General features: G+C 33.8%; 3 protein-coding genes across 3 annotated transcripts; all 3 read right to left on the reverse strand.

The window, feature by feature from the left end:
* Window positions 1–165: 165 nt before the first annotated feature.
* LOC126779991 (motile sperm domain-containing protein 2-like) lies at window positions 166–2,620 on the reverse strand. The gene has a single exon (XM_050504226.1). It carries the CDS (start codon window positions 2,513–2,515, stop codon window positions 1,148–1,150), a length of 1,368 nt encoding a protein of 455 aa, XP_050360183.1. The 5' UTR covers window positions 2,516–2,620; the 3' UTR covers window positions 166–1,147.
* Window positions 2,621–7,247: 4,627 nt separating this feature from the next.
* On the reverse strand, window positions 7,248–8,980 carry LOC126779994 (motile sperm domain-containing protein 2-like). The gene has a single exon (XM_050504230.1). It carries the CDS (start codon window positions 8,882–8,884, stop codon window positions 7,538–7,540), a length of 1,347 nt encoding a protein of 448 aa, XP_050360187.1. The 5' UTR covers window positions 8,885–8,980; the 3' UTR covers window positions 7,248–7,537.
* A 509-nt stretch (window positions 8,981–9,489) lies between these two features.
* On the reverse strand, window positions 9,490–12,195 carry LOC126780130 (adenosine 5'-monophosphoramidase HINT3-like). The gene is made up of 3 exons (XM_050504399.1): window positions 11,715–12,195; window positions 11,295–11,488; window positions 9,490–10,513 (listed from the first exon to the last, which is right to left on the reverse strand). The coding sequence occupies exons 1-3, from the start codon at window positions 12,034–12,036 to the stop codon at window positions 10,487–10,489; spliced, it is 543 nt and encodes a 180-aa protein (XP_050360356.1). The 5' UTR covers window positions 12,037–12,195; the 3' UTR covers window positions 9,490–10,486.
* Between the last annotated feature and the right edge of the window lie 14,306 nt (window positions 12,196–26,501).

The raw sequence follows: 26,501 nt of genomic DNA on the forward strand, positions 1-26,501 counted from the left end.
AGGAGACTTTAGCTCAGCAGTGGTACTTTCATAGGCTATTACTATAGAAATGCATAATTTTAAAAATATTAGGAAGGCCGACCTTATAAAAACTTTGTTATTTTTTTTATAACAAATTAGCACTACCTCTGTAACCACTACTTTAATAAAATAAATAAGTTTTTATTTATAATTTGACAGTTTTTATTTATATTCATAATACATTGTAGAACCTTACAATAAGGGCAGATCAGAGAATTTTTAAATCTGGAATGTATAAAAAATCAAACACATCAATTTTGGCCATCTGAACTAGGCCACTGGAATCCAGCAAGAACAAAAGAACGTACACCCTATTCTATATCTCTAAGCACACAAGTGCATTTGTTTAAAAACATGACAGAGACAGAAAATATCTTCCACACTAAAGGTACTGTTGTTAGAACAAGACATATTTACATTTCAATACATACTTATTGTTTCTAGAAACGAAATATTGCCATTATAAAAAAATTCCATTGTTTACAAATTAAAATGGACTTTGTACCAACATTATTCATAGTTTCTTAATTTCTTTACAAATTAAATTATATAATAAAATCTATTTGTGATATACTTTGTCCACTCACTCTTAAGCAACAATCATTATATTTGTAGTAGAATAATTCTAAAACATCTTACGTTCTACGCTTATGTGAAGTAGATAATTTACATAATTCTTTGTTCATGTGATACATTGTTTAACATTTAATAATTATGTAAAATCAATCAATACTTTAATAAATAATCGAATAATTTGTACTAACCGACATGTCAACTACAATACTACACAATATTGTTAAACAATAAAATAATTGCTCTATTTAAATAACTTATTTTTATTCCAAAATCGTCTTCATTCTATTATAAAGATCACACAAAATTATCCCTAAACCATTCGCACATACGATTAATCAATAAATAAGCAATACACCTTGAATATATTTGAGGGTAGCTTAAAGCCCCATAGGATAACCATAACTTACATGGTGTGTAATTTTCCTATTAAACACATGAAATGGGAATATTTAATAAGTAAGAATGTGTTAAACAGTAATAAGAACATCGTTAGACAATACAAATGCATAGCAAAGTTAATAGTGGCTTTGAAAACCACTAAATTTAAGGGCTAGATACGCTCACAGTATCTTTCGTTGTCATTTGTGCTCTGGTAAACGAGAAAGCTCAAGATCACAGAGACGGCTGTCAATAGCAACGTCAAGAACTGGTAAACCTTTAGCTTATCTGCTTGCCTGTGAAGTATTTCGTAGTTCATTTGAAGATTGTTCAGAGCGTTCGTGATTGAATCCGACTTATCTTGATGTTTTGTCTCCCCCGCGCTCGCCCCATTTTTAGGTAAATCCTTGACAGGGAATTGGCATTTTAACCTGTATTCATCTATCTTACTTCCTGTAGAGTTTTGCCATATCTCACTTATTTCTTTTGGAGTTAAATCCGTCTTGGGAATTTGTACCGACATAACTAGGAACATGTCCTTCATAACATTTCGTAATTGGAAGCCTGGTTGGACAACAATGACAATTGTTTGTGTGGAGCCTTGTGACAGTATACCAGAGCTGGGTCGGACGCGGAACTTCTCCGGCGATGTTGTTCTAATTTTAAAAGAGACAGGACTTTCATCCATATTTGTGATCGCAAATTGGCCAGTTACCTCTTCATTCTCACTTTTGAATACTATAAGGTTGTTAGGGTTCAACCGGAGCATTTCACCAAGGGAATGATTGTCACCTTGCTCAGCAAACGTAACCTTCTTCGGTGTATGTTCGGAACTACGATTTTCCGGTACAAATTCAAACTCGTAATTATCATTACCACCCCAACATTCTAAAGCATGTTCGGGTGCCACAAAACTCTTTAATGTGTCTTTATTGACAAATTTCATCTTCTCAACGCCTTTAGCAGGTAATAGAGACTTTATAATTTTGAATGCCGCAGACATTACCCACGGCATTTGATATATAATGATATAATTCAAGAAATTTGGATAGAAACTCTTAAATAGTGATATAAGATAGTTCGTTAGATCTATATCCATATTATTGATGCCACATCCGTCCAGATCGAAGAACATAGTCACTTTGTTACCGTTCTCTTCCCGTTCTATACGATCGAACCAATAAATGATGATCTTCTTAATCTCGTCAAAATCTTTAATGCCCTTGATATGTTTTTTAGACTTTATTATTAGTAATAAACAGCCATCAACATCTCGTCCGTGAGGGAAAAAAATACCTTCGTTGACATAATCCATCCGTATGTTGCTTTCGTTGATGTCATTTGCTCCAACCGCTTTTCGCCAAGTGAAAATATCCCACAACATGTCCGAGGCTTGTTTCAAATCATTTTCAGTGTGTTGCAAAACCCTTTTCAAGTATCTATCGTCTTTTACGCGTTCTAAATCCAAAGGATGGAATTCATGGTCAGTTTTTTCTTTTAATTTCCCTTGAAATAACGATCGTAAGTCCGCCGTCGTCATGTTTGAGTGTTTAAACGATACTGTTTGTTTAAGAGGTGTAACTTTTAAGTAGGAAATAACAAATCAATGAATCAGGAACGTATAATAATTTATAGATTGTACTTATTCAACTGTTGTGACATTAAAATGACATTTAAATGTTTGTAATTTTTTTCTTTACTAAAAGGCAAAGGTCTTTGTTGTATTCAGCAGCATCACGCTCGACTCTTCTAATTTTATTTTAAAAAAGAAAAGTATTTTTTATATAAAGTAACTAGTATACAATTTTAAATTCAAATTGGCAAAAAGACACTTTGCATTCGTGTACTAATAAAATACTATGAATATATAACGAGTTCATATGTTTAATGATGAATATATCTAGGTGCGTTTTTTTTGTTGATAGTTTTTGTCCTACTTTCTAATAAATTATTTTTTTTTTTTACAATTTTTAACTGTGTTCATGAATCATAATATATTTGGTAAATGAAAATTTACTACCTCCTTGATTAAATAGAACAATCGATCTGTTAAAGATTTCATATCATATTCTTAACAAACTTTTGGGTGAACCAAAAGAAAAGCGCGTCATCGCCCATCATGGTAGAAGAAAATGACTTTTGGCGTAAAGTTTGGGTGCTTCGAACATACAATCACCTTAATTGTCGTTTTTAGTTGGTTTTGTTAGCATTTAAAATACTTAATGATGGGTTTGTTTGTTATTTGTGTATTTTTAATTATAATGTTAAATACTTATATATGTATTCTTTTTAAAAAGGTCATTTTCACTTCTGGTTTGTAAGAATTTATTATTTACAATAAATAAATGGAAGCGGGAAGACTGCGGGCTGCCCAAGATCAGGTTGATTGGCGCTCAATGAGGGGCTTTCGTCCAGCAGTGGAACGCGATAAGCTGAAAAAAAAACCATTCAGGATTTCAAGTTTCAACTTAATTGTCCATAATAGAATAAAGCACCGAGTAGATAATTCTTTCAGCTTATAGTATTTGTAGCGTACACATCGTACGTATACATCTATAATAATGTATTAATTAGTATTTTATAATATGAATAGATATTATCTGTGTATTTATCCAACTGTCATCTCGGATGACACACATCACGGAGCGCGGGAAAATAGAATATATATATTGGTACAGGCGCGAAGTGAAGACGGTTTGTGTGCATAGCGAGCTGATATCTAAAATATAATATGTATTATTTAATTTGTAATACCGATATTACGACTTGAGTTAAAGCACGATTATAGGGTGAACATTACAGTATTATTAATCGTACTCATTATGTGATGTGGAAAACATATTCATGATTATTTTATGTCCATACTCCATAGAAAAATTACACATCACTCACTCTTTTAAATGTGTTCTTTGAATTTTGTACTTCTCTACTCAAAAGTTATCTGGTGATGAAACCTTGGATTTCATAGTTTTGTATAAATAAATATTATTATTCAATATGGGATTGTATATCGTCCGAGCTATTGTTTAAGGGTGCGAAATTGTAACCAGTAGTTGGTACCCGCAACCGCTTACCGCTTGCCTAGTGCGGGAATACTGTATGTTTTGTGACAAATGACAATGTTAATCTTTTGTGTTAACAATTTTTTTTTTACTTCTTCCAGAACCAGTCAAGGGCACTTACTGTCACTATTTATGTAATATACAAATATGAAATGACCTTCTGAATATATTGTAAAGATTTATTTATTATTACAAAAGCTGTGCAAATACCACTTCAAAGTTAAGGCTAACAATATATTGCAGAACGGATTCGCCACTTAGGAATGTCAATAGTTTTATATAATCAAATGATTGGAATCACTCAAATACTCGTATTTGAGTGGTTACCATCGAGATGGGTGAGCAGAGTTGAAGCGGTAAAAGCTCTACGTTTTAATCTGGGGAAAGTGTATGATGCCTTGTTCACCATATATTCCGATAGGAGCAAAGATGCGGAGTCAAGAAATATGAATGTTTTACTGGTGGTAGAGCTTTGTGCAAGCTGGTCTGGGTAGGTACCACCCACTCATCAGAAATACTACCGCAAAACAGCAGTACTTGTTATTGTTGTGTTCCGGTTTGAAGGGTGAGTGAGCCAGTGTAATTACAGGCACAAGGGACATAAAATCTTAGTTCCCAAGGTTGGTGGCGCATTGGCTGTATAAGCGATGGTTGACATTTCTTACAATGCCAATGTCTAAGGGCGTTTGGTGACCACTTCCCAACAGGTGGTCCATATGCTCGTCCGCCTTCCTATTCTATATATAAAAAAAAAATATGGCAAATTCATTACTGGCAAATTGTGTCGCTTAAATTCATCTGCTCTCTGCTTATTTAGTTTGAAATTTTAAAAAGATAAATATAGTTAGCAAGGCTCTTCAAACGTCAGAAGTTAGAAGCTGAATGATTGATAATGTAAAAATAAATTTGTCTCAATTCCGTTAATGAGTTGACTTTTGGAGAGTTCCTTAATAGCGCAAAAACAGTAGCAGAAGAAGTCCGAGCAAAAGCAGAATGTTTCGCACCTGCCCGCCTTTGCCTGATGAAACCTCTTACCAGCGTAAGAGGTTTCATCAGAGGCGAAGAATGAACCGATAAGAGACGTGGAGACACATTTTAAAGTAAATTTTTACTAATACCTATTAGATACCGCAATTACTAAGGTCGACGAAGTTCGAATTTTTGAATCAAAATAAAGTTTATTTTTCATTTATTTAAAAATTAAAACAGTGGAAGGATTTGGACTTAACTGCCCGAAGCACCATCTTCCGTCTAGAATCAGGCCCAGATACCTCATCTGGGCCTTCACGACTGTTAAAAGAATTCGCTACGTCCAGCGATACCGCCAGGACCACGTCCCCTCAGGCCACCGCTTCCGTGTCTTCAAGGCGTCCAGGGCAACGATGGTTGAAAGACCCGCCTTGAACCCGTACTGAGCTTCTGAAAGACCGGCTCCATCTCTTCGAGGTGCTGCATAAGACGGGCGGCGAGAATCTTCTCGAAGAGTCTGCCCGTCTCATTCAGTATAATTGGCCTGTATGCAGAAGGAGAGTCCATCGAACGCCCCTCCTTCGGCAGCAGGACCGCATTTGCCCTCCTACCACGGCTTCGGGAACTGGCTGGAAAAACAGTCTTTGGTCAAACAGTCCCCGACACCTCCCACCTAGGTCTTCAAAGGCATCGTGACAAACACGCCCTAGAACCCCGCCCGGACCCGGCGCTGTGATTCTGACCCTCAATCAATCGAGGGCCATCTCCATCTCTCGCACCGTGACTTGTGAAAAAAATTACCAACCAGGTACAAGAGGAGTTTCGGCGACAGCGTTTCCATCATGGGGACGCCATGGGTGCGGAATTTTTCCCGCTCACCACGGTAAGATTTCCCCCACGGGTCCCTATTAAGAGCCACTAAGAGTTCCTTCCTCGCTTGCTCTTTGGCCCGACGTATCGTCAGCTGCAGCTCTTTTTTCAGCTGACGATAGGCAGCCAGCAATTGCCCCTCCAAGCCCGCGTCAAAGCCGTTTCGCCTGCGACAGCGGACGTATGCCCTCCGCGGCCGGTTATACGTCGCCCGAAACTTTGCAATGTCGGGCGACCACCAGTATACCTGCGCCGGATCCTCGGCATAGCCGCATCGCACACTTCCTTTAGAGCACTGTCTTCATTGATTATGTTGATCTCAACCATGTTATGTATGCTACCATAACTTTTATCGACAACATTAGATACATAGGCAAAAAAATCCGGGGGGAGTATTCCTACCCCTGCTCCCCCGGGGTAAGCCCTTGCAGTTCACTGTTGTAAATATAAGGAGTTTGATAAACACCCTATCAAGCCGAAACATTCCCATGTTAAAAAAATGGAAATTTAAAAAAAAATTACCCTCCATACAAAATGACCGATCAGCTGATCGAGTTACTATGAAAGTCGATTTTTTTACAATTTCCATTTTGAAAGCGCGCCTACTAGAGGGCGCTAAGCTAATGATTGCAACCGGGCGGTACATGGGCTAGAGATGCAGACAACAATTTTATTTATTACCTTTACCTCTAAAAAGGAGAGAAGGCCTTAGCCCAGCAGTGGGACATTCACAGGCTGTTACTTGTATAGATAAGCCAAAAATAGTGGACAACAAGGATATTATTCATTATCATTCATGAACTTTGTTATAGTTTTTGATAGACTCAACTGATTTAGACGAAACAAAGACTTAAAAGGTATCTAGGAATACCCCTTATAATAATTAAGTTATTATACAGACAGACAAAATAGATTAATTTGGTAACTTGCAAATAACCATATCAGCTTAAGGTATATCATAGACAAATGCTTCAATTTTTTTTTGTATCGTTACTTTAATAACTAAATACAAGTTTTGTTTGTTGTAATTAATTGAAAAAAAAAACATACAGAGTTTTAATATGAAATTTATTATTATAAAAAAACGGTACTATAAAATCTATAGTATAATAACAATTATTTATATTTTAAAAACTTTTTAAGTACTTGTTATTTCATTTTAATATTATTATGCAATATTTAACTAACAATATATAAATTCTCTTCTTACCACTAATAAAATATAATAAAAAAATTTAACATTTAGTTTATATTATCTTAAATAGGAAAAATTGACAGTTGATAACAATTCATAGTCTTTCTAGTTGTATAAAGCCATTTAAAAAAACAACTATGATAGCAAAGTGTATGAATAAATATATATTATTTACATGTATATACTTACGAATAGGCAAAGATTGTTGTATATTCAGTTCAGTATCTTTTGTTTTGTTGTTTTTTTTTTGTTTGTAAGCTATCAATGAGCTTTAGTTTAAAAAAAAAAAAAGTTAAAAATATACAAATTTAAATATGTTGTGTAAATATTTAATAACAATTATGGTTGTATTCTGACCACTTAGCAAACACTTATTTTTAATAAAACATAAATTTGTATATAATTAAATATTTCATAAAATTGTGATGAAAATACTTAACAAATATATAATTTGAGCCGTTATGCATCAATACTGACATTGCTTTATATTTTTAAATGAAAAATAACCTAAAACAATGCTGAGAAAAATAAGAAACAGAGAGATCAGTTGATACATCCGAAGCATATCCAAACTTTTTACAAGCATATTGTGATTGTTTTGCAAGTTATTTAACTTAAAAACAATTGATTCAGGATCTTGACTCGGTTCAATTTTTTTATTATCTGCAATATCTATGCAGGAACACTTAAGTCTATATTCATCAGCCTTGCTGCTAGCATTTTTCCAAATCTTATTTAATTCTTTCGGAGATATATTTGAACTCGGAACTTGCATAGATACAACTAAGAATCTATCTTTCACCACAGATGTTATATGGAAACCTGAGCTCACAATAATTTGTATAGTCTGTGAAGTCTTACTTGCCAGTACACCGGAACTCGGACGAACAGTATATTTTTCGGGAGCCGTAGTTCTTATTTTAAACGATATACAACTCTCGTCCATATTCATAATGGTCAATTGAGCAACTATCCTATCGTTTTCAAATTTAAACATTAATAATTTACCAGGATTCAAGCTTAACATTTCTCCAGGTGAATGTTGACTATCATCTTCAGCAAATGTAACACTTTTCATAGTTTTATCAACATTAACTCTGTTCTCTGGAATGAATTTAAAAATATAATCATTTCTCCCGCCCCAACTAATTAAAGCTTGCTCTGGAGCGACTAATTCCTTCAATTTGTCTTTATTAACCATTCTAAGCCGTTCTACGGCTGCTGTGGGAAGTATACCCTTAATAATCTTAAAACCCGCTGACAGTATCCACGGTAATTGAAAAACTATGATATAGTTGATGAGATAAGGGTAATAGTTTTTTAATAAAGTTATCATGTACATTATAACTTCAATATCCATGTTGTTAAGACCACAGCCGTCCATATCGAAGAATAAAGTTATCTTTTTACCGTCTTCCTCTCTTTCAATGCGTTCCAGCCAATAAATAACAACTCTCTTCACTTCCTCTATATTTTTAGTGCCTTTTATGTAAAGCTTAGACTTTAAAATGAACAATAAACAGCTGTCTATGTCTCTACCGTGAGTGAAAAATATCCCTTCTTTTAAGTAGTCTATATTCACCGTATCTTCGTTTATATCGTTGACTTTATTTGTTTTTCTCCATGCCATTATGTCGTATAGCATTTGGACAGCTTGCTGAACGTTATTCTGGGAATGTTCTAGCACGCGATATAAATATTTATCACTTTTAACTCTTTCCAAGTCTCGCGGATCGAAAGGGCCAGGCGGATCGGGGATGCCATCTTTAATTTTCGTTTCGAATAATAATCTTATTTCCGCTATTTTAGCCATATTCAATGTATTACAGCATAATTATATAAAAAAACTATACGAATAACAAAACTAATTTTAAAGTTCAAAAGTTAAAAACTGTCTTCTTTCTTGACATCAGTTGTCAATTGTGAACTGTCAAGGTATACGCAATTTTCACTGGCTATGACATTGGCAAAAGCAATGGAAGATTCATTCCAATTGCCTACTTTTAACTTGATAGAAAATACCGTAAAAATATTTTGAATGGTTAGTATATATGCAATTGCGTAATAGGAATTTTATAAGTGGACTTTGATAATTATTTTATCTATAAACAGATAACTCTCACTGAGTTACTAAATACACTATTAATCCTCTTGTGAATCTTATCTTATCACTACTAAAGGTATAGTATATTTACAGGTATCCCAAAATTAAACGATAATTTTAATACTTATATGTATAGGTCTTAGGACATAAAGTGTGATCTAAAAAAAATACCGACGTGGAGTGCTCAGAAGGCTTATTCCATTAATAAATGTGAGTTTTGATAATCTTACAAGATTTCGCCTTCCTGCTTCAGTTCAGTGGTGTCGCGACCATAAATATATCCATTTTGATAATAAATAAAACAAAACACCATGTATACCAATAAAACAAATTTAATAAATAATTTGAACTACATAACATTATATATAACACATTACAAAAGCTCATCTTCGCCCTAAGATACTGTGAGACCCATAAACACTCTGACACCGTCAATGCGCTGCCAAACATAAAAACAAAGATATATTACATTCCTCGTGCCTGTAATTCCACTGGCTCATTTACACTTCAAATTGGAACACAGCAATACAGATGATGATGTCAGGCAGTTGAATTAATCATGTGTGGTACCTGCAGACTGACTTAGACAAAGCCCTGTCACTGGTAAACTGGGTTAATCCTGGTGAATCTGTTAGGGTAGTTCATCCACTCTACTTTGCATTGATATATTGTTTACATGGATTATACTAGTGTTCCAGAAAAACTGATATACATACTAAAAATAAAAACAAACTTTGCTTATGTAATAATACATCGGTAAAAATCATCAATTTACCAGATAACAACATTTTACAAAGTTTATTTAATCAAAATTAGTCACTGAATATTAATTATGCATTACAAAAACTTTTTGAATGAAAATGCTTGGATTTATGCACATTTTGTGAATACTAAGCATATTGTCAATCTGTAAAAAATTTTTACACTAGAGGCCGCTTTCCGAAACAGTGGTAGAGTTAAAATATGTCGATTCATAGATGCTTTCTTGTAAAGCTTACTTGAATAAAATACATTTGATTTGACACTTATCAGCTGAGTTCTAAAAAGCAAATACACGAGAGACAGTGTAATTGCAGACACAAAGCGATATAGAAATTCTATAGCAAATTGTTGACATTGTGATATTGTCTTTGACAAGTACTTTTCTTTTGAAATCAAGATTACTACCATCATACATTCTAAATTAGTTAAGAAACCTACCAATAAACCTCAATTAAATTATTACTACACCACAGATAAAAAATCAATTTTTTTAATGATTATCTCTACCGTAGCTGCTGCTAATTTATTTGTTAAATTATACTTCCTTTTTCATATTCTTGAAACAACATACTCCGGCTGAAATTAAAATATAAAATAATTATTATGTTGCAACTCACCCAGTAGTTGAAATTTATAACCTTTATAATATATATAATTATATTGAAAAAAAAAATTTTTTTTCTACTGTTGTTTTTTTAAATTTGCAACACTAAAGCTCGATAATAGCTACCAAAACAAAAAAAAAACTATTTGACAAACAGAGGAAAAAAGGTAATGGGCTGTTTTATCTTTACCTACTTATATAAGAAATTATATATTACAAGTTTTTTTTTCGGCCATGTCTGGTTATGCCTAATAAGGCGTGTGTTTCAACAGAGACACACTCCTTTAAAGTATGAAAGAACAATAATCAGATCAGATCAGATCTACTTGCACAAACACAAGTACTTTACTTGGTGGTAAGGCTTTGTACGAGCCCATCTGGGTTGGTATCACCTGCTTATCAGATATTCCACCACTAAAAAACAATTACTTTGAATTTTTTGCATTTGAAAGTTGAGTGAGCCAGTGTAACTACAGGCACAGCAGACATCTTAGTTCCCAAGGTTGGTGGAGCATTGGAGATGAAAGGAATGGTTATTATTTCTTACATAGCCAATGACTGTCGACAGTGGTGATGGCCTTGGCTCATTAACCCATCCACCTACCTTTAATATAAAAAAAACATAATCGCACAGCTTTTAATTCTTTGCGAGGTATAAGAACCAATTTTTTTTTACAAGAAAATCACAATTGTGGTTAAGAAACTCCGAGATCAGTATTACAAGACAATTATTCGACCAATAAACTAACTTACCGAAACAAACCAATAAGAGTTCTCTTTGAAAATCATTCTTCCGATCAATCCCATTTTGGATTGAGGAGCTATGGTATGTAGGTGCAAATGTCTGACACTTCTAAATGGGGGCCAGTGGTAGCCAAACCTTGCATCCTCAAGTGACAAATTGTTTTTTTGCAGCATTTCTTTGGCTACGGACAGCATTCTCTCAACTGGAAATATAAGATAATGTTTGCTTTTAATAAAACAAAAACTAGTCTTAATGAGGGAATAATAATAATTTAAATGAAAATGCTACTTAATTTTCATGTGTTTAATTTGTATTTATAATAAATTACGTGCTTTGCAGGAAGGATATATGTTAATTTTTTAATAACATAAGATAAAGCTGTTGAGTGAATTACAATATTATGTCAAAATATTTAAAAAAAAAATTACCGAGTTCTTTATCAGCTGGTTGCAAACACTTCGCATCTTCTATATGACGTTTGGGCACGGTCAATATATGATAATCGCTAGCTGGCTTTATGTCTCGAAAAACACATACATCCTCATCTTCGTATAATATTTCTGTATTGTCTAACTTATTAATTATATTGCAAAAAACGCAGGACGATTTCTCAACCGCTGAACTAGGGGAACTCATTGTTTTAGTAACGTAAAATTTTGGATATAAAACTGACAGAAAGTTAGAATATGACGTTTTGTGCTTGACAGTTTGAAATATTGCTAATGTTAATGTTGGTATGCATACAGCCATGTCATATCAATTTATTATATAGATCAAAGGTCGTATTTTTTAACTTAAGACTAAAATATAAAATATACATCAAAATTTTATATAAAATCGTGGCAAATATTGTTATTGTATTATTTTATTTGCAAAAACGAAAATTGATAAGATTGTAACTAGGTATTAGTATGAAAAGTTAAAAAAAAACCACTCACACGCAAGACTGTCAATTATGTAAATTGACATAGCTTAAAAATCATAAATGTACGTCGATCGATATCATTTAGTCAATAGTTTATCAAATACGAGCGGCATTATATAATAGTACCGACTTATTTGATTTCGCCAATTAGTACAAATGAAAAAAAAATAGAATAATATTTTGGTATCATTGTGTCACATATATCCTGAAGGTCATTTCACTTGTTAGATTTAATTAATTCAACCTAAATGACACTTGTGTCAATATTTTTTGGAATGAAGTACTTTTATTGTTAGATCTATTCAAGGCAACCTCTATGCCCGAACGTAGGTTCGTTTTTTTTTATTAAATAGGTAGGCGGACGAGCATATGGGCCACGTGGAAGTGGTAACCAACGCCCATAGACATATGTATTTTATGTATAAGTCTATGAGCGTTATATTGGCTTTGTAAGAAATGTGACCCATCGCTTAAATCGCCCATGCGCCTATAACCTTGGGAACTAAGTTGCTATGTCCCTTTAATTACATTGGCTCACTCACCTTTCAAAACGGAACACAACAATACCAAGTACTGCTGTTTTGCAGTAGAATATCTGATGAGTGGGTGGTACCTACCCAGACAAGCTTGCACAAAGTCCTACCACCAGTAAATTGTTATCAATGAATGGAGATTGGCACCTTGGGGGTTGTTATTTTACGTATTTTACAATCAAGAAGAATTCAACAAGTTTTTATAAATGTTTTTTTTTTTTTTATAATGCACGCACGAGGATTGGAGTATGGTTTACCTGACGGTAAGTGGTCCCCACCACCCATAGACAATTGCACTGTAAGGAATATTAACCTTCAGCTTGTTAATTTATTTATTTGCTGCCAGTGCACAGTATTACTAACGAAAACATCACCGAACTCTGTTATTATCAGTAGATGCTGCATTTCGAACCGATTACAGCTTTACATTAAATTGAACCTCGTAAAATGTCGTTTAACATTCATTCGTTAGAGATTCCTTGTATAAAGTAAATTTTGATTTGATTTTGATAATTGTATCGAGTATTGCAAAACAGATACAATCTTTAAAAACCTATTGTTTAGTTATTGTCGTAATTTATGTTCTCACATCAACTACGAAATATATCCAAGTTGCTAAGTAAATATTTTCAAATAAATGAACAGTATTGTTACACATTTTATATTAATTTTATAGAAAATATATATGACGATGACTTGGCTTTGTTGGAGATCGTAATATCCAATGATACACCAAATGAATAATAAATGCATAAAATTTAATATTATAGTAAAAAAGCAATATGTCTACATATTATTATATTATTTATTTGAAATTTGTAATGTAAAGTTTTTTTTATTTTAATTTTGTTTTAGAATTTATTGATAAATGTCTACAGTTTTAATGAGTTCACAACTACTCAAAATGGCGGAGTAGATATAATAAGTGAATAACAGAAATTCGCAGATAAAAATCCGATTTCGATGTGTCCATTACGAACAGGCTTTACTTTAAATAAATCTTTTTAAATGATGATTCAATTTTTTAATCTATAATTTATTATATATTTATTAATTATATTATTATATATTATTGCTATAAATTTGTAATGTGTATTTGGTTTTTTTTTTTATTTTGTATATTATAAGAATATCTGTACATAGATTAATATTAAAATTAAATTAGATTTATCGTTATAAAATTATTTATCAATATTAATAATCGGTGAATAAGTCAATGATTTTTATTTAATTATTATAAATTAAAACCAAACACACCAGGAATTAAAAATTTATTATAATTAATTATTTACATTGATGCCTAATACCAGTAGAGGCAATTAGACGGGGATTGATTGATTAAATTGAGCTTAGATCGATTTCGACTTTGTTTGTATTGTATAAATAAATAAAACACAAAATTAAACGCATTCAATTTATTACTGTAATTTATTTTATTAATTTAAAGAACTTCAACTGTAAGTTGATATTTCTCATATAGCTGATCAAGGATGATTATTCATCCGTTTTGTCGATTCATTTCCTATCACATGGCGTCTCGTCGGCTTGTTTCTTATCGTCCGTCTTTTTGTCGTCTGATTTCTTATCACAGGGCTTCTCGACGTCTGGTTTCTTAGCACAGGACTTTTGGTCGTCTTGTTCCTCATTGTCCGGCTTTTTGTGGTCTGGTTGATTATCATCCGGTTTCTGATCGGCAGGTCCATCTTCGCATGATTGATTTTCATCTGGTTTTTTACTTTCGTCTTTGCTTTTAATATCTAGTACTAGTTTTTCGAGTAATTTTAAGGTAGGTTCTGTGATAGATAAATAATGATAAATTATTAATGTAATATAAGAATTAACCTTAATTATATTTACTGTTAGGTGACTGCAGGCTTTTGCATATAAATAAACATATTCTAGATACATTGAAATTATATATTAAGGCTTTTTGAAACAACTAATAACATATTGCACCTCCATGCTGCTGAGTATTGTTGTGTTCAGTTTAAGAGGCGAGTGAGTCAAAAATGCAAGCAAAAGGGACGTAACATCTTAGTTACCAAAATTGGTGGCGCTGGCGATGTAATAGATAAATATTTCTTACAGAGCCAATGCTTATGGCCGGTTATGGTTCTTACTGTCGAGTGCCTAACATTTTTAATTAAAAAAGCAATTAAAACAGATATACTTACTTGGATGCGGTGCAGCAAATACCGCAGCAAGACCCTGAAGCAAGAAATAATTGTATTCGTGACATGATATATCAGAAAGTGATTATGCGACATTGACTGTAATAAATATAACATTTAAGGGAGACACGTATCAAAATAGCGTATCATCGCACGTTGGCTTATGACATTTCATGAGTGAGATACAAAGTGAGACAAAATATACGTTTTAATAGCAGTGGAAATGAGTCGATGATAAATTGTTTAATGAAAATTGAAATCATGGTGCGATCAGTTTAAAGTGTCAATTCTAAAATGGTGATAGGACTTAGTGCCTATCTAGGCAGGTATCATCCACTTATCGCATATTATCTGCTCGCGAGATGAAAATCATTGGAGCTTGTTCCAAATTCAAATCGAATTTCAGAAAAAACCTCCAACTTTTCTCCCCAAGGGGATAACTAGGTCCAGCAATTGTAAATTAATATAAAGTCACGTCACTGCTTAATACCATCATCTGATCCATATGCGTCTACCTTTATCTGTGTTAGGAATCTGTCAAAACATTTAAAAAGTAAATTATCTATGGCTTCACCCTAATATCTTTGAGTCCCAAGGTACTCATGAGAATTGATGTGTAAGCATGTGAGCATGTGTACCGATATCACGCACACATCAACGCACTTACAATAACAAATCTCACGCTGACGTCATCTGACACTCGAAGTTTCAGCTAGGTAGGATATTTAACCATCAAAAATATTAAAACAATCACTACGTTTTACACTAACATGACATATTATCACGAAAGAAACGTAATTAGCTATTTAAATAATAATTTTTACTTACAAACAGTACAAGAAGTATCGAGAGCTTCATCTTGGTGACAAATAAAGCGAAGACGTTTTCGGTAATGATAGAAGTGCATTTGCAGTAGTTTTTATATGAAAGTTTTTAAACCGTTTCTAAATTGTGTAAATATATATGACGTTCTTCATTTAGAGCTCCACAAGTTATTAAAGAAAACCCATAGAAGACTAATCTATTCCAATCGAAGAAGGTCTAAAGACAAACAACATTGATCACTGGTCGAGATCTTGAATATGATATTCAGACTACCTTCTATTAATTCTACTGTATTTAAATTAATTCTACTGGTGGTAGAACTTTGTGCAAGCTCTCGTCTGGGTAGGTACCATCCGGGGTGCATGTCAGTCACCTCCACGTGATGCACCCTTTTTTTTTATTTTTATTTTTTTCCGTGGAGGAAAGGCATTTACGCCTCCCGCCCGGACACGACCGGGACGGGTATGTGGGACTCACGGGGCAGAAGGCAACCGTTCTATCCACTAAAACCTCCTCGTTTCCTTCTCACCGCATGGTGGCGGGGTTACGGGAACGCGTTAGCACACCACCGCGACCCCACCTGCGGCCGAAGTCTGTCCGCCCAGCATCGACACCGAAACTGGACGAACCCGCCTCTCCCTCCTCCTCTACTCCTCTACTCCTGTCTCCGGCAGGCCGAAAGGACTCCGGAGACCAACTCCTCCTCTCTCTCTCCGGCGGCCCAAAAGGACCCCGGGGTCCTCCTATTTGCCACGGAGCCGCTCGCTGGTCAACTCTGCGCAACAGAGAAGTCCCAGGAGCGGCCCGCGACACTTCCGCCGCGTCAGTCTCAGCCGCGATCGACAAGCATTCCGGAAAAACATCGGATTGCTGGTCGACCCCGTTGCCCAGGGTGCACCACGTGGAGGTGACTGACATGCACCCCCACGTGGTGCATTTTTTCTACACCGCTCATTCGCAGCTTGATATATATATATATATATTATAGGAATATAGGAGGGTAGTAGTGGGAGGAAGTGTATTTAAAGGAGGGTGGACGGTAGACAGATCTCTTTTTGCTATCGTGTGTTCGGTCGATTGGTGTCATACTATGTTATTTTTGTAATCCATTGTGATTAAGTTTGTTAGTGTCGTGTTGCTAGGGTTAGTTTTGAATTAAATTAGGAGAATTGTTGTTACATAAATTCATTAGTAAAAATTGTCGAATAGTTTGTGATTTTGTAAAATTGATTAAATTTATTATATAGTTTTCTGTAATTTTGTTTTTAAAAAAAATCCCTTCTGATCTGGTTTCTAAGATCAGAAGTGGGATACTAACTTATTCAGCCCACTACGGCTTGGCCTAGCTCATAATATATTTTTTTCTTTTTGCTTTTATTTTTTTTTTTTTTCTTGAATTACCCTCATTTGAAGTTGTATTTTTTTTTCTCTTTAAAAAACAAATTTATAATTTTCTTCATTAGTTGTTTCGCTAGATTACTTTAAATATCGTGTCGTATTGTTGTTAAGTATATTTGTTAGAGAAAATAGTTAAGATTAGGAATAGTGTGTGCTGAGATCGAGTGATTTCAAGCTCTTACCAGAAAGGGAGTCAACTTTCACTGGGGTGCCGACCAACAAGCCGCGCGTCAATACTTCATAGATTGCCTTACAAGTGAGCCAGTACTTGCCATCTACGACCCTTCGCTGCCGAAAGAAATTCATACGGATGCAAGTTCTATTGGTTACGGAGCAGTGTTAATGCAGGTACATGAAGGAAATCGTAAGCGAGTGGTATCTTACTTTAGCAGACTCACCCGGGGGGTTGAGAGTAGGGACCACTCGTACGAGCTTGAAACCTTGGCAATAGTGAAGGCTCTTGAGTATTTCAGACACTATCTTGTGGGTGTACACTTCACCGTGGTTACTGACTGCAACGCTTTAAAACTAACCCAGCGTAAGAAAGACCTGTTGCCCAGGGTGGCCCGCTGGTGGGTATACCTCCAAGACTTTGATTTTAGCCTTGAGTACAGAAAAGGTTGTCTGCTGTCTCATGCGGACTACTTTAGCCGGAATCCAGTTAACATATGTACGATTCAAAAACCTTTAAACTGGGCCCAAGTTGCTCAGGCAGCTGACGAGGAGACGCAGTCTTTAAAGCAAAGTCTATCGGATGGACAGTTATACCCGTAGTCGTTATATAGTTAAAAACGATATCCTTTATGTTAAGCTTACACCTACTGGTGAAAGTGCTAAACTTTGCTGCTTTATTCCCAAAGGACATAGGCTTAGCCTTATGCGCATTTTCCATGATGAACACGATCATCTCGGGGTCGATAAAACGGTAGATTTAATTACAAAACATTTTTGGTTCCCAGGGTTGAAAAAATTTGCACAAAAGTACATTTCCCATTGTTTAATTTGTCTTTCTCACAAAAAAGTAGCCCATGCTCCTCTTCAGCCAATTCATTCTTGGGAAAAACCAGATTTACCTTTTGAGACAGTGCATATAGATACTTTAGGCCCCCTGCCAGAAAGTGACGGGTATCGTCACGTACTCATTGTTGTAGATGCGTTTTCTAAATTTTGTTTGCTATATCCCATGTACCGACAGGACACTGATGAACTGAAGCGACACTTTACGAACATGATTTCAATCTTTGGAACGCCAAAACTGATCGTCGCTGACAGGGGCCGCATGTTCCAAAGTGTCGATTTTCGTAATTGGGTCAAGGATATGGGTAGTGCTACTCATTTTATAACACCCGAAATGCACTAATCTAATGGACAGGTTGAACGATATTGCCGTACCGTACTCAATATGGTCCGTATGGAGTGCAACCACCGACAGCAGAAGTGGCCTGCGGTTATGTGGAAGTTATAACTGACTCTCAACATAACAAAACACAAGACGACGCGATACTCTGCCTTGAACTTGCTCATAGGCGTCGAAGCGGCTACACCGCTCATACGCAGCTTGATACGGGATGTAGCTCTTGAAGGTTCCAGTGGTAATCGGGAAGCCATTCGTGAGATGAGTCGTCAGAGAGCGTTTGAACATATATGTGACAATCAAGCCCGTCAGGACGCCTACGCCTTAACAGGAGACGTAAGCCAACTCAAACCTTTGAACTACACTCCTTAGTATTTGTTCGTAAGCAGGCGCAGTCAACCGGGAAGTTAGACTCGTGTATGCGAGGACCTTACCGGGTGGTGAAGATACTTCCACACGGTCGCTATGAGCTGCAGCTACTAGCTGGCTCGTATGGCAAGTCGACTCAAGCGGCTGCGGAATATATTGTTCCGTGGCGTGGAGAATGGACCCCTGATGTTTGTGCTGCTTTCTTTGATGGTGAGTGTCTGCTCTATTTTTGCTTGCAATTTAAGATCAGCTTTGAATTTACTGATGTTTTAAAATCTTTATGAGCCAATATGTTTTGTTTATTCGTTATGATTGGAATACTATCCTATATATATTGGAATACTATTGAGAAACTCTAAGTGTTTTTGGACATTTGTCAAGACCAAACAGAATACAAATGACATACCTGAGCGGCTATATTATAACGATATCTCAACAAGTGACGATCAGCAAATAAGCAATCTATTTAATGAATATTTCTATACATCCTTTGTAACAGTCAAAATAATAGTGGATATGCTAATACAATTAATTTGTCATCTGTTGATATTTCACTTGCTGATGTTCGTAAGTATTTGAAAACCTTAAATATTAAAAAAGGTAGCGGACCCGACGGTATACCACCTCTTTTTCTAAGTAAATGCTATATGACTATATCTATTCCTTTACATTTATTGTTTTGTATTTCCCTTCATACATGTACTATGCCTTCAATTTGGAAACAGTCTTATGTTGTGCCTATTTTTAAAAATGGAGATAGACATGATATCAAAAATTATCGTCCTATTTCGAAATTAAGTTCAATTCCAAAACTTTTTGAACGTATAATTTATGACAAAATCTTTCCAAGCATACGTCCCATAATTATTGACCAGCAGCATGGATTTATTAACAAGAAATCAACTGAAACTAATTTGTGTGAATTCACTGACTATGTTTTGACTGCAATGGACAAAGGATATCAGGTGGACGTTGTGTACACCGATTACTCCAAAGCGTTTGACAAAATCTCTATTTCTATCTTAATAGCAAAAATGGAGTTCATCGGTGTACATGGTGACCTCCTTAGATGGATCAAGTCATATTTATTGAATAGAAGTCAAGCCGTGACTGTGAAAGGATATTGCTCATCTTTTTTACCCGTTCCATCTGAAGTCCCTCAAGGCTCACATCTTGGACCACTGTTTTTTAATATATATATAAATGATGTTGTTTCGGTATTTGCATCTTCTAAATTTCTATTATATGCTGATGATACAAAAACTTATAAAATCATTAAGAGTGTTGATGATTGTATTAGTCTGCAAAAAGATTTGAACTTACTTAGCGATTATTGTACTACCAATTCGCTGTTTTTGAATATAAAGAAATGTAATTGTATGACATATACCAGAAAAAGAAAAGTGATCGTTTACAACTACCGATTTAAGGAAGATGATATAAAACGTGTATCAGTGGTCAAAGATCTTGGAATAACACTCGATTCTAAACTTCTTTTCGATGAACACATAAATTCCATAACTTCTAAAGCGTTTCGTATGCTAGGATTTGTGCTGAGGATTTCCAGAGAGTTTAAGCGTGTTTCAACTTTTGCTCTTTTATATAAATCATTTGTGAGACCTATTCTAGAATACGCTTGCACTGTCTGGAATCCACAGTATAGTAAATATATAGAACTCATCGAAAATATTCAGGAAAAGTTTTTAAAATATTTAAAATTTTCGTCTATAAATAATTTGAATCAAATAGAAAAGATACCGACAACTGAACAGAGACGACTTGAACGTGATATGGTGTTTTTATATAAATTGATCCACAACATATTTGATGATCTCCTTTCTAAAATAAATATCAAATGTCCTCGCCCTGGTAGTCGCAATAAATCTATTTTTGATTTTCCATTGACAAAGACTAAATATGCAGCAAATGCATTTATTAATAGATCATCTAAACAGTACAATAAAACATTTATTGAATGTGATATATTTCATCTCTCCCTTAAAAAATTCAAATTGCAAGTAAAAGAAATATTATACTCTCAAGAGCCTTAATTTACTCATGCATTTTTAATTAATTAATTATAAATTGATTATTTATTATTAAATTATGTTTTCTTGATTTAAAAATTAAATTTATATTAAATTAAATTATATAAATGAATTATATAATTTCATGCACCTATTAAATATAAAAAATGTCTTGTTTTGTAATTACTTATGATTAATTTATAAATGGAAACTGTTTTGGTTTATGAATTGTTTTATATTTTTTATTTTATTGTAATTATTTCACTGTTTGTTTCCTGTACACTAAATAAATAAATAAATAAATAAATAAATAAATAGCCTCGGGGCTAAAGTAAGGCAAATTTAACAAGTTGATACGGTGAGCGTTTGTCTTGGAGTGTATCGGACACGCTACTGTAGGATCCCTGAGCTGAGGATAACCATTTGTCTTGGAGTGCATCGGACTGTGGTTATCCTCGGGAGGCTGGGCGGGGATAACCAGTTGTCTTGGAGTACATCGGACTGTGGTTATCCCGCGGATAATTGTGGGCCTGTGATAACTGTTGTCTTGGAGTGCATCGGACGCGTTATCACAGGAGTGACTTTGGCCAGGGATAATTGATATCTTGGAGTGCATCGGATTCATTATCCCAGGTAATTGAGTTGCTTCGTTTTGAATATATCTTAGAGAGCATCAGACATGCTATCCTTGTGTGTTCGACAACTTGACTTTGTGGGTCAGTTGTCTTGGAGCAGGTTTCATGTAAAATAAAAAGAGAGCTTAGCTTATGATAGCTATCAGCGTCGACAGCATTGTTGATTCGCAATATGCAGAAAAATCTGTGGTTTTATTTTCATGTTACAGACGCAGATACTGAAGAAGAGGAATTAACTGCCGGTGTCGACCTGCGTCCCGGTGTTGTACAGCCTGTGGAAGAGATCGAGCCGCAACAAGGACCCTCAGGAATACAGAGATTCTCAGAACTAGCTGCCTCCACTGTGAACGAAGAAAATCCCCTGCTCTCCGTCCCAATCGTGGAAACGGATCGTGACAGTTGAAGATAAAGAAGCCCGGGGACAGTCTTCTGTCAGGAAAGGCCGTGTAGGAATATAGGAGGGTAGTAGTGGGAGGAAGTGTATTTAAAGGAGGGTGGACGGTAGACAGGTCTCTTTTTGCTATCGTGTGTTCGGTCGATTGGTGTCATACTGTGTTATTTTTGTAATCCATTGCGATTAAGTTTGTTAGTGTCGTGTTGCTAGGGTTAGTTTTGAATTAAATTAGGAGAATTGTTGTTACATAAATTCATTAGTAAAAATTGTCGAACAGTTTGTGATTTTGTAAAATTGATTAAATTTATTATCTAGTTTTCTGTAATTTTGTTTTTAAAAAAAATCCCTTCTGATCTGGTTTCTAAGAATATATATCGTTATATAAATATATATATATGTAATATATATAAATATATTTAAATATATAAATCATTATCACAGAACCACACAATATTAATTGTCTCTGTCTTCATATTTATTTTTGATGCATTCTTATATGAGTCACAATGAAATAGCGTTGTATATATCGTTCACTATATAACTAAGCCATTTACCTTTCGTTAAATAAACATATCCAACAATACTTTGTATCTGTTTAAATATAACGGTTATATATCTATATATATATATGTATATATATATATATATATATATATATATATATATATATATATATATATATATATTCGCAATCACAAAATATTTTCATGCCAATTATTTAACATTTAGCAAATATCGTAAGGATTCAAGTCATCCATTTCCCGCCATCAAGAGTATCTGTCAATGTTGTCGACAGATTAAAAATGTAGACAATTATTGTTTAATATTTTATTTAATTATAATATTGTTCTAAATATCTATACATTAGAGTAGATATAACATGTGTTAGAAATACTTATTTATGTACTTCATTTAATATATTTAATAATTACATATTTCTATATTGTATTTGATTTAATAAAAATATAATCGGTTTCAGAACGTCATTGGTATTGTTTGGTAAAAAAAAGTTAAAACAATAGTTTTTCCCGCGCAGATATAAAAAACGGAGAACTGAACGATTGTCATCGAATTAACAATATATGATATTCTGTTATAATTTAATTTGAAATATTTCATAAGTTATTATATATTAAAGATATTAAAATTAACTCGTAATAAAATTTATTAATTCTACTGGTGTATTTATTATCAGAAGTGGGATAATTTTCTTTTAAACAATGCATCGTTCTAAACGATCACGCTCACGATCACGCGGTCTTTCTGAGAAAAGAAGAAGACAATTTGACAAAGACATTAATGGTACTCATAACAATCATCGTATCGATTTATGGCTGTCGAAAGTAAATGAGTGTGCAAAAATATACGGGTGGAGTGAATCTCATATTGTACATTTTGCTTTACCTAAATTGTCGGGTAATGCTAAAAAATGGTATAATAGTCAAAAAACTGTTTTGTATAGCTGGTCAGAGTGGCAAACATTACTTCGTAAAGCTTTTCCATCCGAAACTAATTTCGGTGTCATTTTAACAGAAATGCTCGACAAACGAATGAGGGTAGGAGATTGTTTAGACGAGTATTTCTATGATAAAAATAATTTATTAAATGCATGTAATATTTTTGGTAAGAAGGCGGTAGATTGCATTATACACGGTATAGATGATCGTAAAATAAGTGCTGGTACGTCGGCCGCGCGTTTTACAGAGCCTGAAGACTTGTTGAAATTTCTTAAAGACGTTTGTAAAGAACATGAAGATATTCCAGTAAATATGAAATGATATTAATTGCAAATGGTGTACACTGTAAACAAATTGTAACAGTTTTTATACAACTGAAGAGTTTGCTTTGTTACAAAATATTTAACAATTATCAAAAGTTGACTGGTCTTCCTTGCCATCAATAATGTTTGACAATATTGTCATCCCTTATTGCGATTGTGTTAAAAACTTGGGAGTTTTCCTTGATAACACTCTTAGCTGGACTCGCCATGTAAATGAGATCAGCAGGAAGGTGTTTGTTGCGCTGAGGTCTTTGCGTCGTCTTCGACATTTTCTTCCAATTCCTACTAAAATTATGCTCGCACAGACTCTACTCCTTCCTATCCTTGATTATGCTGACGCAAGCTTTGTTGATTTAACCGAAGACCAATTAACTAAGCTTGAGAGACTTCAAAATACATTTATTCGGTTTATATTTGGATTACGTAAATATGACCACATTTCACAATTTCGTTCTCGTCTTAATTGGTTACCCATTCGACTTCGCCGGTATATGCACATCCTGTCTATTCTGTACTGCGTTTTGTCTCACCCTTACCTTAGGGGGTGTACCCCTTACTTGAAGGAGAAATTTTTATTTTTAGGAAATCCTGGAGAAGTAGTTCGTTCTGTGAAGAGATGGATTTTAAAGGTGCCCGAACATAAGTCATCTTTTTATAATAATTCTTTTACAATTCAGGCTATTAAACTCTGGAACGATCTTCCTATAAATATTCGGGAGGCCAAATCTATAAATATTTTTAAAAAACTTGTAAAAGATCACTTTTTGTCTCAAATGCCTTATCACCAATAATTTCTTTTATTTCAGTATTTCCTGTATTAGTCATCTGCTTTTCTTTTTCCTTTTTTGTTATGTTTGAGGACTTATCGTTTTATTCGTTGTTGCTGTACATAGTATGTATTTATATCATATTCATATACTTATAATTTTGTATGTACTGATAATATAATTTATTTATGGATATATTTATAATATGTGTATTTTATATTTACATTTAATAATTGGTTTTGTTTTAATTAAATATTAATATTATTTTATTCATACCACCACCTACCCCATATCCTATCTGTAATTACTTACACTCGGTTACCTGGAAGAGATCTCTGTGTAGCGATAAGGTCGCCATAATTGTACATTTATTTAGGCAATATACATGCTTTGTATTTTTCTCTTTGTGGTGTGATGTACAATAAAAGTATTAAAGTAAAGTAACTTTTATATTTTAACATCTATGATGTATTAAAGTAAAGTAACTTTTATATTTTAACATGAAAATATGCATTATAACAAAGTGTGATTGTGAATTACATAATTGGATTTGAAATTTTAAAATTATATTTTTGAAATTTGAAAATAAATTAGAAAGAGGAATATAGAAAACATGAATATTAAAAAAAAAGTAAGATGATTGATGTAAAGATGAATTATTTGTTGTTGGGAAGTTTCACACGGTCACACTGGTGATGACGGCTGAAATGCCAACAAGATAAATGAGAACTGAGTTTGGTTGGGAAGTCTCACACGGTGACAATGTGTGATGAGGTGATGATGAGGTGCTAACCTTTGTAGTCAATGCTCGCATAATCATTAATGAGGGGTGTATTGCCAAGTTATCAATAGTGGAGGAGGAGTAAGTTTGAGGACAAACTTAATAGTCAGAATGGCCGAATGTTAGAAATACTTATTTATGTACTTCATTTAATATATTTAATAATTACATATTTCTATATTGTATTTGATTTAATAAAAATATAATCGGTTTCAGAACGTCATTGGTATTGTTTGGTAAAAAAAAGTTAAAACAATAGTTTTTCCCGTGCAGATATAAAAAACGGAGAACTGAACGATTGTCATCGAATTAACAATATATGATATTCTGTTATAATTCAATTTAAAATATCTCATAAGTTATTATATTCATGATATTAAAATTAACTCGTAATAAAATTTATTAATTCTACTGGTAAATAGTAATACATGTGAATAACAGAAAATCGCAGATAAAATGTTCCTTGAAAACAGGTTGAAGTTTTACATTAACCTTTTAAAATGATTATTCAATTTTTAAATATATAATTTATTATATTTAATTATTTACATCGATGCCTTAATATACAAATAGAAATTAAAAATAGCTATACAAATAATGACCGCGTGTAATGGTGGCAAGAAAAAAGCAACGTTTTCCCTTTGAATCGCTATTTGTATCCTCTGGGCAAAAAATGGACCAGTCTGTTTCCAGTAGAGGCAATAAGACGAGGATTGATTAATTAAATTGAGCTTAGATAATCTACTTGATTACATCATTTTTTTGACTTCGACTTTGTTTATTTGTATTGTATAAACAAAAAAACACAAAATTAAACGCATTCAATTTATTACAATAATTGAGTAAAATATATATATCTACGCCATTATTTGTAAATTTAAAGAATTTCAATTGTAAGTAAGAAATATCTACTTATCTACATTTAGCTAATAATCATCCATTTTGTCGTCTGGTTTCTAATCACAGGGCTTTTTGACTTCTGGTTTCTTATGAGAAGGCTTCTTGACGTCTGGTTTCTCAGCACAGTGGTCTTGTTCCTCATTGTCCGGCTTTTTGTGGTCTGGTTGATTATCATCCGGTTTCTGATCGGCAGGTCCATCTTCGCATGATTGATTTTCATCTGGTTTTTTACTTTCGTCTTTGCTTTTAATATCTAGTACTAATTTTTCGAGTAATTTTAAGGTAGGTTCTGTGATAGATAAATAATGATAAATTATTAATGTAATATAAGAATTATCCTTAATTATATTTACTGT

The sequence above is a fragment of the Nymphalis io genome, chromosome 30 (genome assembly GCF_905147045.1).
Source record: "Nymphalis io chromosome 30, ilAglIoxx1.1, whole genome shotgun sequence".
Classification (NCBI taxonomy): Eukaryota; Metazoa; Arthropoda; class Insecta; order Lepidoptera; family Nymphalidae; genus Nymphalis; species Nymphalis io.

Bases quoted from the DNA above. Each gene is read 5' to 3' on its own strand.
- LOC126780130 (XM_050504399.1), bottom strand. From the start codon at position 12,036: ATGGCTGTATGCATACCAACATTAACATTAGCAATATTTCAAACTGTC. The intron at 11,489-11,714 runs GTAATTTTTTTT...TTATATTTCCAG, and splicing joins ACCAGCTGATAAAGAACTCG to TTGAGAGAATGCTGTCCGTA. The intron at 10,514-11,294 runs GTAAGTTAGTTT...TTTTAATTTCAG, and splicing joins ACTCTTATTGGTTTGTTTCG to CCGGAGTATGTTGTTTCAAG.
- LOC126779994 (XM_050504230.1), bottom strand. From the start codon at position 8,884: ATGGCTAAAATAGCGGAAATAAGATTATTATTCGAAACGAAAATTAAA.
- LOC126779991 (XM_050504226.1), bottom strand. From the start codon at position 2,515: ATGACGACGGCGGACTTACGATCGTTATTTCAAGGGAAATTAAAAGAA.